Genomic DNA, 19,829 nt, shown 5'->3' with positions numbered 1-19,829 from the left:
CGAGATGGAGCTGGCTGGGTCTACAACTCTCTGAAGTCTCTCATGATCTTGTGCACTAGCACCTCCTTACCAGCGAGTCAGAATCCTCTCCACAGTATAGCTGCAGAAATTTGCTAGAGTCTTTGGTGACATGCCAAATTTCCTCAAACTCCTGATGTTGTGATTGCATCAATATGGTGGGACCAGAATAGAGCATAATTGCTCATCTGCCTGCATCCAAATTGAAATAATTCAAGATTTTCATTGAGTGTCCTTACACATTCTTAAATCTCACAATTGAACCTCAAGAGAGAAAAAGATTAATCAGACACACTCCTGTCTGGTACATTGCCAACAGACTAAAATAAATATCGAGGAAGAAGCAATTTTGTTCAGTTTATTCCTAAAAGGTGAGAGATCATCAGAAAAACGGCCAACAATATCTCTCGTCTTTTCCTTCAAAAGCCAATCACAAAGCAGACGAACTGAATTGCTTAACATTTCAGTTTTCAGCTGCCTTTTCCTTCATTGCATTGAGGGTGTAACTGCTGGCCTTGATCCAGGCTAAAAGCTTGTAAATGCTCTTTTTCCAGTTGGAATCGATCCTTACTAACCATGCACATGTTTGTCAGAGAAGGTAATGGAAAGGTGAAAGGGGAGACAGGGAGAATGGGATTTAGGGTCCATTTGTAGTTTTTCAGCTGCTGCTGCAATAGATAGATACTTCATTGACTACAAAGTAAAATACAGTGTCATAGTAGCATTACTGTGCACAGATGTACAAATATTAGAAGAGAAGTCAGTACGTCAAGGATCTCATGCAGGATTTCTAAGAGCTGTAAAAGTCCATTCTTTAAATCCTGTAATTGCTGTATAAGTTTGTGCCAAATGAACTGTTCATTGGGCTTCCTAAATTTCTCCATTTTGAATTAGATATGGCCAAACTGGTACTGGGAAGACCTTTACAATGGAAGGTGAAAGGTCGCAAAGTGAACAATTCACCTGGGAAGAAGTAAGTCACAAGTCTTGTATTTATTCCTCTATCCCTTCTAACCGTAGAAAAACTGTGCTTGAAATTATGTAGCTAATTATGGTTTTTGTGAGGTAGTCCTTTCTTTATGTCTGCTCAGTTGTGCGTCATGTAATTTTGGGAATTTGTGTTGCTATTGCATCCATTTAAAACTGGCCACATATGGACAACATGGTTAACTAATTTGGTTTATTTTTAATTATACACTACTTGTCAGCCCATTGGAGCAAAAAAAAATCAATGAATTTGGAGAGTTTACAAACGTCTAAGTGAACTAATTGAGTGGAGTTTTGTATGAAATTGTGCACAAGGACAAAAGTTTGCACTTTTCATAAATTTGGTCTACCTGAGCACTTTACAACCAATTGATATACTTCTGAGATGTACTTGTGAAGCTAAATTATGCTAACAAGTTTAAGAACAAAATGTCAGGTGGTCAAATAGCATGGAAGCTGTTCAAGTGCAGAGTAGAAATGATTTAAATTGTGAAAACAAATTTCAAGGTATAGGAGCTGAGAACATTCAGTGACTTTTCCAAAAGGTTCACTCTTCCCTGTGGTATGGGTTGGACAGACCTGAGTAAATCATAACTGACCTGTCTTGGTAATAAGGATTAAATTAAATCCTGCCAATTTGTTAATTGATAAAGCAAAGGGGTGACACTTGTCAATTGGTAAGCATCGCTCTCCTTTTTAAAACAAAAATGGTGGCAAAGGAACATTTAATCTTTCTCCATGACAGGGTGCGCAATGGATTTTGTTAGGGTGTGTTATCTGTTGAGGGAATTTCAGCTTTTTTCCATGGCAGAGAATGGCTAATGCATTTATCTATGTGGTAATATGTACTGAGACTTCATAAAAAGTGATATCAAATGAATAGTAAAGTCGAGTGTTGCTGATGAGGGGACAGAATAATAAGTATCATTCACTTTTGGGTCACAGACAGTAGCTTCTTGTTTCATAAACATGAGAGTAAAATCCAAAGTTATATACAAAGCACTGGAGGAACTCAGCAGGTGAGGCAGCATCTATGAAGTAGAATTAAAAAGTTCATGTTTCAGTCTGAGAGAAAGGGATCATTGATTTGTCACACTATGGTAACATTTTGGCTGCTCAGAGTGACTTTATTTCAATAATGCTTACAGTAACTATCTATAATAGCAGTCTCTTGGTCCTGAAGATGTGAAAGGTGTGATGTAAAATCATTCTTTTAAACCCTCAGCTGTTTTAAAAACTGGAATTGATTTTTGCCTTCCATAGGATCCTTTGGCAGGCATCATTCCACGTACCCTGCATCAGATTTTTGAAAGACTGGCCGCTCAAGGCGCTGAGTTCTCTGTGAAAGTTTCTTTGTTGGAAATCTATAACGAGGAGCTTTTTGACCTTCTGAGCCCCTCAGCTGATGTTGGTGAGAGGCTGCAAATGTTTGACGACCCTCGTAATAAGGTAACATTACTGGTAAACAACGCTGTAATCCTGTACTGCCTGAGCTTCGAGCAACTCTCAACTTAACCTTAGCCTAATCACAGGACAATATACAATGACCAATTAACCTACTAACCAGTACAACTTTAGACTGTGGGAGGAAACCGGAGCATCCGGAGAAAACCCACATGTTCCAGAGAGGGAAAGTACAGCCTCACAGACGAAGTCAGATTTGAACTCCAGACTCCGCACCAAGCAGTTATAGCATCATCTAGCCACTACGCTACTACAGGATCTCTTTCTGGCTTGAAGAACTCTAAAATGCAGTTTTCTGTTTTTTTGTGTTGCATTGCAGAGAGGAGTTATAATTAAAGGACTTGAAGAAATTTCTGTCCATAATAAAGATGAAGTTTATCAGATTCTGGAGAGGGGCGCAGCAAAGCGGACAACTGCAGCAACTTTGATGAACGCATACTCAAGGTATGGATAACTGGTCTTATTGAAAACTTCCGAAAACTATTTCTAAAATAAACTGTGTGCACAAGAGATTAAGTTAAATATTCAGGGGTATGGCTTTGCAGTAAAAATATCTTTTGATATTCATTAACAAAATAAAGCCTGGCGTTTTAACAATTTTGTTCTTCTAGGTAGCTGTAGTTACTTTTACTGAATCATGACGTTTAAGCATTTAGAGTCCTTTCAGCACCATTTCTACAATATTTAACTCCTGTGCCATTAAACCATTTTTTAATGTTCTCAAACAAATTTTAAGTATTATTTACGAACAGAATAAATAGATCACCTTTTCAATTGAATTTCAACGTAACGAACATTATGGATACTTGCTGAAAACTAATCTGCCGGCCAAGGTATTAGAGACTCTAAATGATATTTAATATCTCGTAAATTTCTTTCCCAGTCGTTCGCATTCAGTTTTTTCTGTTACAATACATATGAAGGAGACTACCCTTGATGGGGAAGAGCTAGTAAAAATTGGAAAACTGAATTTGGTAAGTATCATTTTATGTAAATTTGTCTTAAATACAAAATGAAACATCTGATTTAGACCTCCATCTGGTGTTGGAGCTGCAAACTCTATCTCCATTTGTTGACTTTGCATAAACCATAGCAGATCAAAGCTTTGGGAAAGAAAACCCCGTAAAGCAACCCGTTCAGAGGAAGACCTTTTTGTTTTTAAATGGCAAGCACTTGAGGGCACGCATTTAAAACAAAAAGTGGGCTAAGTTTAAAGGAATTGTGTGGGCAAGTGTTTTCTTACAGGTTATAGGTGCCTGGTGCTGAGACTAACTAAAACTGAGTTACATCTAAATTGTAACTGGGAAATATAAAAATATTTATTCACACGGTGAATCTACAGGAGAGAGAGCCCGAAAGACTCACTCTCCTGATGCAATGTTTTAAAGCACTTCGTCTAAATCTCCCACTTTAACATTTTGAATATAGTCAGATAAATTTACAGAATTACTTAATTACATTGGTAGCTCATCCCAGCTAGCAGAACCCCTTAGAATATTCAAAAGGTAGACACACAAAATATACCCCTTCTGTTACAGTGTTGAGGGGCAGCTCCATGAATATGCAGCTATCCAGAAAGTTAAGAGACACACAAATCTGTCCTGCACTATGGATTGAGTGGCAAAGATGCATCTTTAACAATGTGTTAAGTAGTAGGATTGTTCATCTGTTGTCTTCCCCTCTGTAACTTCAGTGGGATAGAATCAAAATGTCCCATTGTAGTGTGTACAAGTTTTATTTCCTGAAGACTGATTCTTTTAGTTAATATGTTGTTATGCTCTCCATCATATCATAACTCCAGAATGATCCTGACACCTGGGGTATGCTCTCTGGAGAAGTGGTGGAAGAAATGTAATAGTGGTGTTCAACAGCTGTTCCATAAACCCATGATTATAGAGGGATACAGATCTCGTGCAAGAGAAGGCACTTGCTTTAGTTTGGCATTGTGTTTGTGAGCTGAAGGGCCTGATCCTGTGGTCTACTGTTCTACACTGGGAACTATTATCCTCTTTGTGCTTTATAAATTAAAGGTCCTTTTCATGCTCTCTTCCTTCAGTTTTATCCCTGCTTCCTGCCAAGTTTTTTTGATTCTATAGACGGAGGGTGGTGAATGTGTGGAATTTGTGGCCACAGGTGTCTGTGGAAGCCAAGTCATTGAGTATATTTAAGACGAAGATTGATAGATTCTTGATCAGTCAGGGCGTGAAAGAAAATGGGGAGAAGGCAGACGACTGGGACTGGGGTAAAATGGATCAGCCATGATGAGAAATGGAGTAGACGCAATGGGCCAAATTCTGCTCCTATATCTCATGGTTTTATGATAACTACTTGGATCAAATAACCTACAATACTCATTGAAGCTTTCATTTTATATATTTTTTTAAAACATTAGGTATGTTGCTGAAAGCTACTAAAGGAATTTTTTAAAACTATAAAGATGATCAAAACTTTGTTTTGAAACAAAACACTTTGTGAACTGGATTGTAGGAGATCTCTACTTGAGTAATCTTGACAAATTTGTGTTGTTATATGTATGGTTTGTTTTATTAAAACAAATGTTTAGAAAGATTTGAGGTAGCTGAAAACATTGTTCATTAAGATACCATAAGATATGGTCCACCTCGGTAAAAGGGGTAATTGGTGACTCAGAATCTTCTGTTCAATTATAGTTAGTGCGAGTAGACCTGGTTTTAATTGCACCCAATTATTTTCTGAACCCCTAAAGGTGGATCTTGCTGGGAGCGAAAATATTGGCCGTTCTGGAGCTGTGGATAAACGAGCTCGTGAAGCTGGCAATATAAATCAGTCATTGCTTACTCTGGGAAGAGTAATCACAGCGTTAGTTGAGAGAGCCCCTCATATACCATACAGGTAAAATTCAATAACTATTCAACACTTTTTTAAAAAATTCTTCTACTTATGGATCATTATATTATTTGGGAACCTGCTCATGATGTTTTTTTTTCTCTCTCTCTACATTTGTAGAGAATCAAAACTTACCAGGATTCTTCAGGACTCCCTTGGAGGACGGACTAAAACTTCAATTATTGCCACCATTTCCCCTGCTTCCGTGAATCTTGAAGTCAGTATGATCTAACTTGAGGCGAGCAACTAGCTGTTAATATAGAGACCAAAATGGCAGTTCTGTTCTTTCTTGTTTGCCACTCAAAATAGTTTTAGAAGCCTATTTATGAAACAGTTGTTTGATTGTTCATTGAAGTAGAGCTGCCACATTTGCTTGGAGTTAATTAATCCAGTTCAATGTCCCCTAACTACAGGAAACCATGAGCACTCTGGATTATGCCTATCGTGCAAAGAACATCTTGAATAAACCCGAAGTGAATCAGAAACTCACCAAGAGGGCCTTGATCAAGGTATTTCAAGATGCTTCAGTCAATGTTTTAAAAAAAAGATATACTCTACAAGTTTATGAAACGAGCCATAAAATCAAAATCCTTAGCAATTCATGAGTCATCATTATTTAGGTGTAACCTTTTGAAAGTCTGGCACAGCCTCTTCTGTTTTGCAAAGATTTAGAAAAACAAATCCTGAATAAGTTGGATCAGCTTCTATCTGCAAAAGGCAGAGAGGCTGATATAACTTTTCCACTTAAAGTTACTGATTATCTCTCACTTCCTTTCTTCTTTTCAAACCTGTGGTTCAACTATTTGTGTATTCACACCAGAAACTGTGTGGCTGCATAGCTGAACCAAGAACGTGAAATAAACTGTAGCAGTAACGATTGTTGTTTCTGACACCAGTAATGACAATTCATGTGTTTTCTTTCTGATATTTTATTTTTTGAATGCATATGTAGAAATAGAGCCATGATTTTCCTAAAATTTATTGTATTACAGTTCTACAATCCAGCTAGATGCATTTCTGAGTGAGAATGCAATGTAACAAATTAGTTTCTTTTAATGTACTTCCAAATGATTGTAGTTCAAGTCCAACTTGGCATAAGTGGTCCAACTGGGTAATTGATTTGATTGCAGGAGTACACCGAGGAGATTGAGAGACTAAAGCGGGATCTTGCTGCAGCACGTGAAAAAAATGGAGTATTCATGTCTGTAGAAAACTATGAGTAAGTTTACATTTCAGGAACAAATAAGTGTTGAGTCTAAATTTCCATTGAAGCAAAAAGGTGATTTCAGTGTAACCTTTGAGCTGTTTCTTTTTGCTTTCTTATTGTTTGTAGAACGCAACTTTTGAACAGTGAGGCTCCTGATATAGGGCTTTGCTTGATAAGGGGTATGGATGTTTACACTCCCCGATTATGGTGGTCTGCAGCTTCTAGTCCCTCCTGCCACTGTTTTCAATGCAGAGGGGGCTACTTAAATGTGAGATACAATGATTCCAGACTCCAGATGTTCTCACGTTGAATGTATTTAAGAGCTAATCTGATACTAGCAGCACGTACAGAAGTGTTACGAGCTGGGCTGTAGGGGATAAGTTTGGGCATGTGATAACTATTGTGCAGGTGACAATTCTACCAGTTTTTGCCAAGAAATAAAATGATGAGAATGAGATTGAGCTGCTCTTTTACACTGTTTATAATAAATATAAGTGGTTTGATACTGTTTACAAGGAAAATCCAGCCATTGTGCAAAATTTAGATGTGTAATATGGAACTCTATACTATGGTAATACAACAATTTTTTTTTCTTTTAGACTGATGCAGAGTAAAGTGACCATTCAGGAAGAGACGATTAATGACTATGTAGAAAAGATCACTGCTATGGAGGAAGAATTGAAACAGGTAGGAGGCCACCATAATAATTGTTACCTCAGGATAACAATGTGCATTTGTATTGCAGTTCTAACACCACAAAATATCCCCTGGCATATCAGAACTACCAAGTAAATTAAAATTTGAGGTTTAGCCACAGAATGTGTTATCAAGGCAAAATTTGCTTAACAAATTTTAAGGAGTCATTTTTGACTTTGAGGGTGGGAATTCCAGACCGGGACAAAGAAAGCTGGAGGTACAGTATAGTTCTCTAATATAAATTTGTAGATGTCAAAACGGGTAGAATATCGAAGACTAGAAGAAGACAGAGGTTGGGTGGGATGAGGCCATAGAGGAAGTGGTTGACATGCTATTGGGCTGGGAGCTGACTATGGGACAGGCAGCAGGGTACTGTGGGAGGACTCACTTTACGGAGTGGAAAGTGGGATGCTGGGTGAGCACTGGAATAGTCAAAGCTATTGGTTCAGTAGTAGCTGAATTGAGGCAGGGGCAAATTGGATGATATTCCGGAATTGGAAAAGGGTCTTGTCATAGATTGTATCAGTTTGGATCAAGCTCCATACAGAGGCTATTGAAGAATCTGGCCTCAACCTCAGATGGTTGCTAAAGGGAAGGATGAACTTAATTTCTAGCCATTGACCAGTCCACCCCGTACTTAGCTGGAAGAACTTTTCATATAGATGAAGATAAGCGGTGCCTTGTATTCACAAAGCAATTAATCTCTGGATTGGGTGTAAAATAGGTTTTTGCAGAAATGTATCCAAATCATCAAAAAAGGTGTGGGCCATTATCAGAGTAGGTGATGAGAATGATTTAGCTAAATGTCATATGAACTTTTTTCTAATACCATTCTTAATAAATTCAATGTGTGTATTGAAGAGAGGAACACTGAGTGGCAATAGTTAAAGCTATTGGTGGTCTAAAGCTGAGAAAAGTTGACTTGTATGTGATGAGAGAGACTGTCTTCAGTAAACCAGGAAGTCTATAATTTGGACACATGTAGCAGAGTGCTGGGATAACTTCTAAAATGGGTTTTTGTAACACAGCTAGTGTGTACTCTTAATGAATAGGAGCTTTATTTGCCAAAATAAATTGGTGTGGTAAAGTTAATGGCATACTTATAAAATTAGATTTACTACACATTCAGGTAGCTGAAGAGGGATAAATAAAAAGAAATAGGTGAGGTAACTGTGCCCATTATAAAGAAATGATACACATGCTTTATAATACAGGAGATAGGTTGTAATTGGAACTGGGTAACCTGCTTTTTTTTCTTTAAGTAATGGAAATACAATTGATTCCGAGTACTTTGCAAAACTATTTAAATTGAAGGAAGAGCTAGTATCCCAAGAAAACTAATGACTGAGTTGGGTCTTGCTAAAACTAATGTACTTAGTGATGATAAAGAGCAAAAGTGAGTAACAAATATTCTGAAACTAGCTCTTCTCTCCTGGGATTTTAAAGGAAACTGTTGAGAAATGTAGAGATGCCAAGCAAGAGGATGGTCAGACTAGGTCCTTGGAAAATAGGATAATGATGGGCGATCTTTATAGAAATGTTTAAACTTATGAGAGGCATGGATAAAGTGGGGGGGGGGGGGTAGCAACCTTTTCCCCAGAGTAGGGGAGTATAAGTTTTAGGTGAAGGGGCCAGGATTTAAAAGGGACTTGAGGGGGCAACTTCATGCAAAGGGCGGTGAGTTTATGGAACAAGCTGTCAGAGGACGTGGTTGAAACGGGTGCAGTCGTATCATTTAAGAAGCACTTGGATATATACTTCGATGGGTGGGGTTTAGTGGGATATAGACCAAATGCTGGAGATTGTGTCTAGCTGGGCTGGCATGAATTGGTTGAGCCCAGGAACCTGTATCTGTGCCATATCGCCCTGTCTAGGAGTGAAAAAATAGAAACATAGAAAATAGGTACAGGAGTAGGCCATTCAGCCCTTCGAGTCTGCACCACCATTCAGTATGATCATGGCTGATCATCCAACTCAGAACCCTGTACCTGCTTTCTCTCCATACCCCCGATCCCCCCTCAATCTTCTAAATTCCAGTGAGTATAAGCCTAGTCGATCCAGTCTTTCTTCATAGGAAAGTCCTGCCATCCCAGGAATCAATCTGGTGAACCTTCTCTGTACTCCCTCTATGACAAGAATGTCTTTCCTCAGATTAGGGGACCAAAACTGCACACAATCTTCTAGATGTGGTCTCACCAAGGCCTTGTACAACTGCAGTAGAACCTCCCTGCTTCTGTACTCAAATCCTTTTGCTATGAATACCAACATATTGATTCTGGATTGAGGAATTAAAATTCCATAGATATTGAAATCTGAAATCAAAATGCCAAGTGCTGATGGCAATTGGCTGATTAGTCACCACCTCTGGGGATGACTTTAGTATCATAGTGTTGGATGTTTATTTAACCATTTTAACTGATCCTAAGTGGAATCCAGACGATAATTCCCCTTTTTGTTCCTCCCCGCTTAACTTCAGGTTAAAGAGCTATTTCTGGATGGCAAGAAAGAGTTTGAACAGTGTGTGTCTGAACTGCAACAGCGAGAGCAGGCACTCCAGGAGACTTGTCAAGATTTGGAGCTGACCAGAGGAAAGCTGTCTGAGGAAGAATTTGTCCGTGGTGCCCATGCTCACACTGAACAAAAGCTCTACAGTACAGCCAATGAGGTAGGAAGCTGCTTGATTTCCAGCTGTCTACGGTGTATCTTTCCTTCCTTATTACTTTCAGATCTGCTGAACTGTGGCAGCTAACTCAGCTGACTGAAGAATTAAATGACCTTCCAAATGGTGTTGGTGGGTGACAATGAAGTTTCTTGCTTCTAGTCATCAATGGGCTTTCTACATATTGTCCTTATTCTACTCTCAATGCACAATGCAGAGCATGTTGAAATCATCTTGTTTGAAGTTCAGCATCATACAAACATTTCCATAAAATGTATTTCAGATACTGTATGTATATATCATATATTCATGTCTGCCACAAATCTCCACATAGTATTTATCTGAGGTATACACTTATAGAAAAGAAAAAACAAAAATGAAAACTATGTACAAGTAGGGAGTGATCTTTTAACAACATAATCATTGATTTGTGCAAATAAAATCAGGCCTATGGGGTGTTATATAATTAAACCATTTTCCCAGTATGAATCAAATTGTTCCAATTTATGATTGACAAATGCTGTTATCTTCTCCATCTTGTAAATGTAATTTCCATTCATGCATTTAAAGTTGGGCTCTCCTCTGATAATTATTTCCTGGTAAGAGTCTTTTTACCAGCCACCACCAGTATATTCATTAAATTTGGTATTGGGAAATGAACCCGGTCAGGTGTCAGATCTCTCAGTGGGAGAGCATTTTGGAGATGGTGATCAAAACTATCTCCTTTACGATAGCATTGGAGAGAGATGGGGACAGACAAGTTAGAAAGGCGTTTAATTGGAGTAAGGGGAATTATGAGGCTATCGGGCAGGAAATTGGAAGCTTCAATTGGAAACAGTTGTTCTCGGAAAAGTACGGAAGAAATGTGGCAAATGTTCAGGGGATATTTGTGTGAAGTTCTGCATAGGTACGTTCCAATGAGACGGGGAAGTTGTGTACGGTACAGGAACTGTGGTATACAAAGGCTGTAATAAATCTAGTCAAGAAGAAAAGAAAAGCTTACAAAAGGTTCAGAGAGCTAGGTAATGTTAAAGATCTAGAAGATTATAGGGCTAATAGGAAGGAGCTTAAGAAGGAAATTAGGAGGGCCAGAAGGGGCCATGAGAAGGCCTCGGCGGGCAGGATTAAAGAAAACCCCAAGGCATTCTACAAGTATGTGAATAGCAAGAGGATAAGATACAAGAGAATAGAACCAATCAAGTGTGACAGTGGAAAAATGGGTATGGAACTGTAGGAGATAGCAAAGGTACTTAATGAGTACTTTGCTTTAGTATCCACTATGGAAAAGGATGACTTACAGTGGACTGAAAAGCTTGAGCATGTGGATATTAAAAAAGCAGATGTGCTGGAGCTTTTTGAAAGCATCAAGTTGGATAAGTCACCGGGATAGGACGAGATGTACCCCAGGTTACTGTGGGAGGTGAGGGAGGAGATTCCTGAGCTTCTGGTGATGATCTTTGTATCACCAATGGAGATGGCAGAGGTTCCGGAGGACTGGAGGGTTGCAGATGTTGTTTCATTATTCAAGAAAGGGAGTAGAGATAGACGAGGAAATTATAGACCCGTGAGTCTTACTTCCGTGGTTGGTAAGTTGATGGAGAAAATCCTGAGAGGCAGGATTTATGAACATTTGGAGAGGTATAATATGATTAGGAATAGTCAAGGGCAGGTTGTGCCTTATGAGCCTGATTGAATTTTTTGAGGATGTGACTAAACACATTGATGAAGGAAGAGCAGTAGATGTAGTGTATATGGATTTCAGCAAGGCATTTTGATAAGGTACCCCATGCAAGGCTTATTGAGAAAGTAAGGAGGCATGGGATCCAAGGGGACATTGTTTTGTGGATCCAGAACTGACTTGGCCACAGAAGGCAAAGAGTCGTTGTAGACGGGTCATATTCTGCATGGAGGTCGGTGACCAGTGGTGTGCCTCAGGGATCTGTTCTGGGACCCTTACTCTTTGTGATTTTATAAATGACCTGGATTAGGAAGTGGAGGGATGGGTTAGTAAGTTTGCTGTTGACACAAAGGTTGGAGGTGTTGTGGATAGTGTGGAGGGCTGTCAGAGGTTACAGTGGGACATTGATAGGATGTAAAACTGGGCTGAGAGGTGGTAGATGGAGTTCAACCCAGATAAGTGTGAAGTGGTTCATTTTGGTAGGTCAAATATGATGGCAGAATATATTATTAATGGTAAGACTGTTATGCTGTGTGGAGGATCAGAGGGATCTTGGGGTCTGAGTCCATCGGACGCTCAAAGCAGCTGTGCAGGTTGTGGTTAAGAAGGTGTGTGGTGTATTGGCCTTCATCAATCGTGGAATTGAATTTAGGAGCTGAAAGGTAATGTTGCAGCTATTTAGAACCCTGGTCAGACCCCGTTTGGAGTACTGTGCTCAGTTCTGGTCGCCTCACTACAGGAGGGATGTGGAAGCAATAGAAAGGGTGCAGCGGAGATTTACAAGGATGTTGCTGGGATTGGGGAGCATACCTTATGAGAATAGGTTGAGTGAACTTAGCCTTTTCTCCTTGGAGCGACGGACGATGAGAGGTGACCTGATAAAGGTGTATAAGATGATAAGAGGCATTGATTGTGTGGATAGTCAGAGGCTTTTTCCCAGTGCTGAAATGGCTGCCACAAGAGGACACAGGTTTAAGGTGCTGGGGAGTAGGTACAGAGGAGATGTCAGGGTTAAATTTTTAATCAGAGAATGGTGAGTGTGTAGAATGGGCTGCCGGCAACGGTGGTGGAGGCGGATACGATAGGGTCTTTTAAGAGACTTTTGGATAGGTACATGGAGCTTAGAAAAATAGAGGGCTATGGGAAGTCTAGACATTTCTAAGGTTTAAGGACAACTTAGTGGGCTGAATGGCCTGTATTGTGCTGTAAGTTTTCTGTGTTTCTAAATATTTATCTCTTTTCAGCCATTCTTGAGGTATATACCCAAAATATATGGTCTTACTGTAGCGGTGTGCTACACGCAACACTAAAATTACGACACGGAGTCGGTAACTGCAGTCGAAAAAAAACTTTATTCGAAATACCCAGCCTTGCTTTTCAGCCTCCCTCAACCTCCCCCCCCCCCCCCGGCGCAGAGGCTCCAAAGCTCTGTGCTCGCAAAGCCCCGTAGGCTATCTCCCTTAGCCGGAACGCTGGCTAATTGTGAGCCGGTTCGGATGTGCCAGGAAATGGGTCGCCACATAACCCCCCCCCCCCCCCCCCCCGAACCGGCGATACACCCCCCAATGTCCACAGTCTGGGCTGGAAGCTGTTTGGGAGGTCGGCCTCTGCGCCACGGTGCCAGAAACTTGACCGGTTGCGCCAGGTCCACATGGGCCGGTTTGAGTCGGTCCACCGTGAAAACCTCCTCTCTCCCCCCAACGTCCAGCACGAACGTGGACTTGGGCTTCAGCTTGCTGAAACCATAGGTGAGGTCGCTGTGTCCAGAAACCCGGCAGTTTCAACGAAACCGCATGAACAGAGGCGGCGTCGGTCATTTCTGATCCAAAATTCGTTTGGACCGTCGGGGTCACCAATTGTTGCGGTGTGCTACACACAGCGCTAAAATTACGACACGGAGTCGGTAACTGCAGTCGAAGAAAAACTTTATTCGAAATACCCAATCTTGCTTTTAAGCCTCCTTCAACCTGCTCCCCCCGTGGCGCAGAGGCTCCAAAGCTCTGTGCTCGCAAACCCCCATAGGCTATCTCCCTTAGCCGGAACGCTGGCTAATTGTGAGCCGGTTTGGATGTGCCAGGAAATGGGTCGCCACATTACTTTCTAAGGGTATTTCACATTTAAAAATGTCTTGTTGGGCATTGTGTATCCCACTCCAATAGTCTTTGATAACGGGGCAATCCCAGAAAATATGGTAACATGAGGAAATCTGCAGATGCTGGAAATTCAAGCAACACACACAAAATGCTGGTGGAACGCAACAGGCCAGGCAGCATCAATAGGAAGAAGTGCAGTCGGTGTATCGGGCCGAGAGGTGTCCTGACAAAGGGTCTCGGCCCAAAACGTCGACTGTACTTCTTCCTATCGATGCTGCCTGGCCTGCTGTGTCCCATCAGCATTTTTGTGTGTGTTGCCAGAAAATATGCTTATGGTTTGCATTTTGATTTCCACAATCTCTCCAGCAAACAAGGAGATTACTATCATAATGTGCTGATGGTTGGAGATGCTCACATCCTGCCTGAAACTGGAATGTCCCACAGACTCAGCAGTGAGATTCTGTTTTAAATTTGGTACAGGGAGAAGTGAAACGTGCACTTCACCGTTCACTGTGTCGCACTCTCACCGTTCTCCTCTACATTCCCTCCCTCAGCACGACAGGTTGACATCTGACCTCAGTCTTATTGTGTATATTTATATGATCTGGATTTCAATGACAACAGAATGACTAGTGTTGTGTTTGGGGCACAGATTCTCTCCTCTGATTTATGAGTCTTTACATTATTCTGGCTGGTAGTTCAATGAACAGAATTAATTTGATAAAACAGAGGCTGACTACACCACCGGCTGAGCAAGGCCTTGAGTATTTTATCATCATATTAAATGCAATGATTAAGTTGGTATCCATTTTAATAACTATTTTAAAGTTTCCTTGCAGCTACAGTATTTTTGTGTGATACACATACTGCTACTGTTTGCCACATTGAAGAAGTTACTGTTTGATTTTAAAATTTTAAGAGATATTTATGTATTATCAATTTGACACAGGCACTGGATTACTGTCATTAAGTTTTACCTCAGGACTTGTCTTGAGCCCTTTTTGATCACCTACCCTCATATCATCTTCGGCTTATGTCAATCATTTCTTTGTCTGATTTATAGTCTGGTTAAGCACTGAGACAAGGTGAAATGCTTTATAAGTACATGGAGTGCTTTTGTTAGCCACTTCACTTTCTTTTTCTCCCCCGGATGTTTTATTATTATTATAATAAATTTGTTCTCTTCTTTCAGTTGTTGCAGGTGGTTGAAGTGAGTACAAAAGATGTGTCTGGTCTTCATGATAAACTTGACCGTAAAACAAATGTCGAATTTCATAACCATAAGGTTCAGGAGGCCTTTCTAAACCAGATGAATGACCTGTTCACTGAAATGCAGAGGAAGACTGAGAAAGCCCATGTTAGGCAGTGGCAAATGCTAGATTTCTATGCAAAGTCAGTAGGTAAGTTTTGGATTTCAAATATTTTTTTTTGCTTAATTCATAAGTGGCTGCTTATTACAAAATAAATCTTCTGTCCTTCTTGGCTTAAGTATTTAAAAAATATTTTCAGGTGACCTCGTGGGTTCAAATGCCCGTGCATTAAATTCTGTCATGTCATCAACGGCTGCTGCATATTCAGCGATGAAGGCTGTGGTGTCTTCTGACATATCACAAGGTCTTCAGGAGTTGTTGAAACAAGAGAGTATGACTGAGCAGTCACTAAATTGCATACAGAAGGCACTGGTAAGTTCCTATGAAGAATGGAGGAAGGAAGTAGTAGTCAGTCACAATGTGACAGAGTTTGTTTCAAAATCCTCCCTTCTATACCTTTTCTAAGCCTCCTTTCCACTTTTCTCCAGAACAGACTTTTTGTCTCAGAATGGCTGGGGAACCTTTGTTTCATTCAAATGCCTCCTGTACATTGGCTGACCATTCAATCATATAAAGTGTAGTTTTGGTTTCACCAGCCATTTAATGAGGTTCCACTGATTGTTATGAGATAGTGATCGATGTCTGAGCCACCTATAGATGGGAGAGCACCAAATCACTGAGAGAATGTAAGCATGTGCTTTGGTATAAAAAGCCAGACTGTGTCGGTGTTGCAGTGTAGTGTGTGGCGGGGGGGAGCTACACACACGCGCACTGGGCAGAAAGAACGGAACTAAAGCCCCGCAAACCAGAAACAATCTCTCAACAGTATTTGTGTATTTATTTGTCTTTTTTTTCTTTCGGGATCTGCTGGGAAAGTCTCAAAGATAGACCAGTCAATCGCGATTGACGGGTTGGCGACCACTACACTAGACCTAGAAAAAGTAAAAAATACACATTTGTTGAATAAGGAAGTTTGGCCAACATTGGCCTGAACTTTTCAGGGTGAGATTAGTTTACCAGGGCTTGTGGAAAGAAGTTATCATTTAAACATGTTGCTCTTGTTCCATTCTTCCATTGAGTTGCAGAACATTCATAGCCATACATTGATGGAAGTTTTTTTTAATCATTTCTTTTTTTTCAGCTGTCTTTTGTTTTGTGTGACAAGTATTCTGCATATGAATCGTCCATGCATTTTCCTCCCAAATGGAAACAAATACCATCTTTTCTTGTGTTGGTTACAGTGAATGAATTTGTGTTATTTCAGGGCATATGCATAGTACTGTATTGTCAATGTGGACTGGAGAGTGGGAGAAAACCATGTTGGGAATGGCAAGAGTGGAATGCGACAGGAGGGTTGTGGGATAGGTGGCAGTGGAGGAGTGCCAGCGGCAGAGGGAGGCAGACACATCCAGCCTGAGGTACCAGGTGGCATCATTAGATTCCAAAAACCTGGTCTATTGATCGTTATAGAATGTCACCCTGATGCTTCCTGCTCCCTCCCCACTCTTCCCATTTTTTTTCAACTAGGATTCCCCTCTCCCATTCAGCCCACCATAGAGATTCTATATCAGGTGAGGCTGATCATCACCCACGTGGTTTTGTGACAGCAGGACAATGCAATACATAAAATTGTTACAGTACTGTGCAAAAGTCTTTGGCACTGTAGATATAATATAATTTTATTCTCTGGTGTGTTTTGATTATAACTCACTTGTCCTGCAGATTTGTCTGAATGGTCTTTTAAGAGATTCTTAGATAGATACATGGAGCTTAGGAAAATAGAGGGCTATGTGCTAGGGAAACTCTAGGCAGTTTCTGGAGCAGATTACATGGTCGGCACAACATTATGGGCCGAAGGGCCTGTAATACGCTGTCGACATCTACGTTCTATGTTTTACTTGTCTGAATCAACATGTTTTCGGTCCTTTTTTATGTGTGGTTAATTAGCATTTGGGACTGGTAGACAGCAGAGTTGTGATTACTGTTTTATGGTTTATAAGAGTTTTTTCAAAGTCTCTCTGTTTTCAGGTCAACCACAAGCAAGAAGTGGAAAAGAAGTTCAAGCAGAATTTAAAGCCCATGATTACCAGCATATTAGAACTGAATAAGTGTCTCAAACTGAACTTTGAGACCTACTCTGGAATGGCAAAGAAGGTGACTAATATTTTGTTCTGCATCTGTTTAATAAAATGAGATTTTCTCTTTCCTTTCATCTATCTTCACTTTTTTTTTTAAAAAAGGGATATTTTTGCAGATACAGAAAGCTTACCATTTTAGAAATATTCTTGCTGCTAAGGTGTCAAAGTAAATTTTATTACCAATGTACATACATTATCATATACTACCTTGAGATTCACTTTCTTGCAGGAATTTATGGGAAAATAAAAGTACAATAGAATTTATGAAAAACTAAGCATTAAGGCTGACCAAGAACCAATGTGTAGAAATAAATAATACTAGAACTTAAGTTATAATGTACTTAATATTAATGATCAGTTATTTCAAAGGTACATTTAATATCAGAGAAGTGTATACATATACATCCTGAAATGCTTTTTCTTCGCAAACATCCACAAAAACAGAAGAGTGCCCCAAAGAATGAATGACAGTTAAATGTTAGAAACCAAAAGCAAAGAACCCCCTCCCCCACCAAAATGCATCGGCACCCACCAACAAGCACTCAAGCGTACAGCAAAGACACAGACCTACAGTACCCCAAAGACTACTTGATCACCTGGTATTCGAAATACCTCAGTGACTGTCGCTCTCTCTGAGAATTATTTGCTATAAAACTGGTGTTTTGCAGGACACATTTTGAGCTGGTGGATTCAGGTTCAATGCAACATTATGGCTTCATGTTGCTTTGTATTTTTTTATTTACCAGAGTTGAATGTTAATGCAAACCAAAAACAAAATGAAGCCAGATCATGCCACTGAGTTTATTTCTTTTCTTCTATTTACTTTATATCAACGCTGCTTTTAACTGTGCTGTTACTTCATGTACACTGACAGTTTTGGTTTCTATTTGTTTCAGATGGAAGTTATGAAAATGGAAACCGATGCATTTTTTAGTCAACACAGCAAAAGTCTTAAACAGATGCAAGAGAGCACTTGCAGTGCTCTGGGTGTAATCCAAAATGAGAATGAGGAACTGAGGAAACAACTACAAAAGTCACAGGAAGACATCATTTCAAATCTACAGACACAGTTTGATCTGTTAGTTCATCAAACTCAGAAGAGTTTTAATAGTCTTCTAACTCAGAATGGAAACGTACAACATTCACTGAATACGCTTCAGGAAAATGTGCATTTGTAAGTACCTGGGTTGTACTAATCACTGTTCAGTATTTCATCATTATCAGCCTTGTAAAAATGCACAAGTTTGACACTTTGTTTTGATTCTGACAGCAGCTTTCATGCCTGTTTTAAATGTTGGAAATTCTCAAAATTTTTTACAGTTTTGCACTTTGATAATTCAAAGCATAGTTCCTCACTGACGATCAACACTGGCACACCTCGGGTGTGTGCTTAGCCCATTGCTCTACTCCCTTTATACCCATGACTGTGGCTAGGTGTAGCTCAAATTCCATCTATAAATTTGCTGATTGTCACACCTCACTATCAGGTGTGGGTAAGCATGCCCAATGAGGCTCACCAGTTGGGGAAAAGACAGATGGTAAACCGCAACAGCACGTTAGTACAAAGGGTTCTTATTTAGTGCCAGGAGCAAAAAGTTGCCAAAAAGTTGTGCAGGAAAAAAAAGATATTTACAAGTACATAAATGAAAAACAAGATGCATATACAAAAATGTACAACTATACAGAGGCTTTCTCCAGGACACACTTTGCCTTTAACTTTCCAATATAACTATTCACCGACCATCAGCTCCGACCTTCACACCTCCAACTGGTCACCACTCCCGTGACTGTGCAAGAGAAGATAGGGGTGCTCCTCTCTGGGTGTTAATATATGCTGTGCCGTGACCAGTCCATTGGAGGGCTTGTGTTCTTGGACCCAGGTATGAACATCTCCCAGCATGACCTGCAGCAACTGCTTTAAGGATGATGAATTCCCCCATCTCTTCCTTGCTATGGACCTCTGGCATCAGCTGGCACAGACCTCCCTCCCCCGGAACCTCAGTCGATAGGTCTCTGGCGATGTATCGAATTTTGCCTGGCACACCTCCTTCAGGCCAGGGTAACAGCTGGACCTATCCTCATCTGTGGCTGAGAGTCAGGAGAGGGAGGAGTCAACATGCCCACACCCCCAGGGGCCTCCCCCATTTCCTGGCCAGCCGTTCGAACCACAGGAGATGTTTCTCGGTATATTCTCCCTCTCAGAAGGCTGGCATCTTGGTTTCTGACTGGTAGGCAAAATCTCCATGCCTTGGCTCAGATGAAGGAGAAGGTGCAGGCACCTACAGTGTCTGTGATGGCTGGTCCTGCGTACCTGGAGGCCCAGATAACAGAGCACCAGCATGCTCTCCAAGGGGTTTGGAGACGCTATGAACCTTGGAGTTCCCGGTGCACTGGGTGCTCCCGGGTCAACACTTGTCTCTGGTGCTGGAGCCCTGTGCAGGCTGGTTTGTAGTTCTCGGAACTCCTACATTAGGTTTTCTTTTCCCCTAGGCCTGCTGTGTGGAGACTTTGCCTGCTGGTCAGAACCCAAGATATTAGCCTTCCAACAGGAAGGAAGAAGATGTAGAGAATTATTTCCTGCAGTTCAAACGGCTGGCCGAGACTTGGAGGGAGGCCCCTGGAGGTGTGGCATGTTGCCTCCTCCTTCTCCTGAATGGTAGAGCGTTGGAAGCTCACTCAGCCACAGATGGGTCCAGCTGTCACCCTGAGCTGAA

At 40.7% G+C, this 19,829-nt stretch overlaps 1 protein-coding gene across 1 annotated transcript in view; it reads left to right on the top strand.

Annotated features, from left to right (window-relative positions):
- The window catches only part of kif11 (kinesin family member 11), a 36,595-nt gene that overhangs the window by 7,231 nt on the left and 9,535 nt on the right, over positions 1-19,829 (top strand). Inside the window, exons 5-18 of the mRNA XM_059948059.1 lie at positions 913-991; positions 2,269-2,454; positions 2,789-2,913; positions 3,353-3,443; positions 5,195-5,340; positions 5,455-5,551; positions 5,748-5,843; positions 6,465-6,553; positions 7,141-7,228; positions 9,714-9,902; positions 14,860-15,067; positions 15,177-15,349; positions 17,006-17,131; positions 18,012-18,289. Of these exons, the coding sequence (XP_059804042.1) occupies positions 913-991; positions 2,269-2,454; positions 2,789-2,913; positions 3,353-3,443; positions 5,195-5,340; positions 5,455-5,551; positions 5,748-5,843; positions 6,465-6,553; positions 7,141-7,228; positions 9,714-9,902; positions 14,860-15,067; positions 15,177-15,349; positions 17,006-17,131; positions 18,012-18,289 (1,971 nt within the window). The remainder of the gene's footprint in view (positions 1-912; positions 992-2,268; positions 2,455-2,788; positions 2,914-3,352; positions 3,444-5,194; positions 5,341-5,454; positions 5,552-5,747; positions 5,844-6,464; positions 6,554-7,140; positions 7,229-9,713; positions 9,903-14,859; positions 15,068-15,176; positions 15,350-17,005; positions 17,132-18,011; positions 18,290-19,829) is intronic.

This window comes from Hypanus sabinus, chromosome 22 (genome assembly GCF_030144855.1).
Source record: "Hypanus sabinus isolate sHypSab1 chromosome 22, sHypSab1.hap1, whole genome shotgun sequence".
Classification (NCBI taxonomy): domain Eukaryota; kingdom Metazoa; phylum Chordata; class Chondrichthyes; order Myliobatiformes; family Dasyatidae; genus Hypanus; species Hypanus sabinus.
The sequence above is the reverse complement of the archived record's forward strand: the minus strand, read 5'-3'. Positions and strand labels throughout refer to the sequence as shown.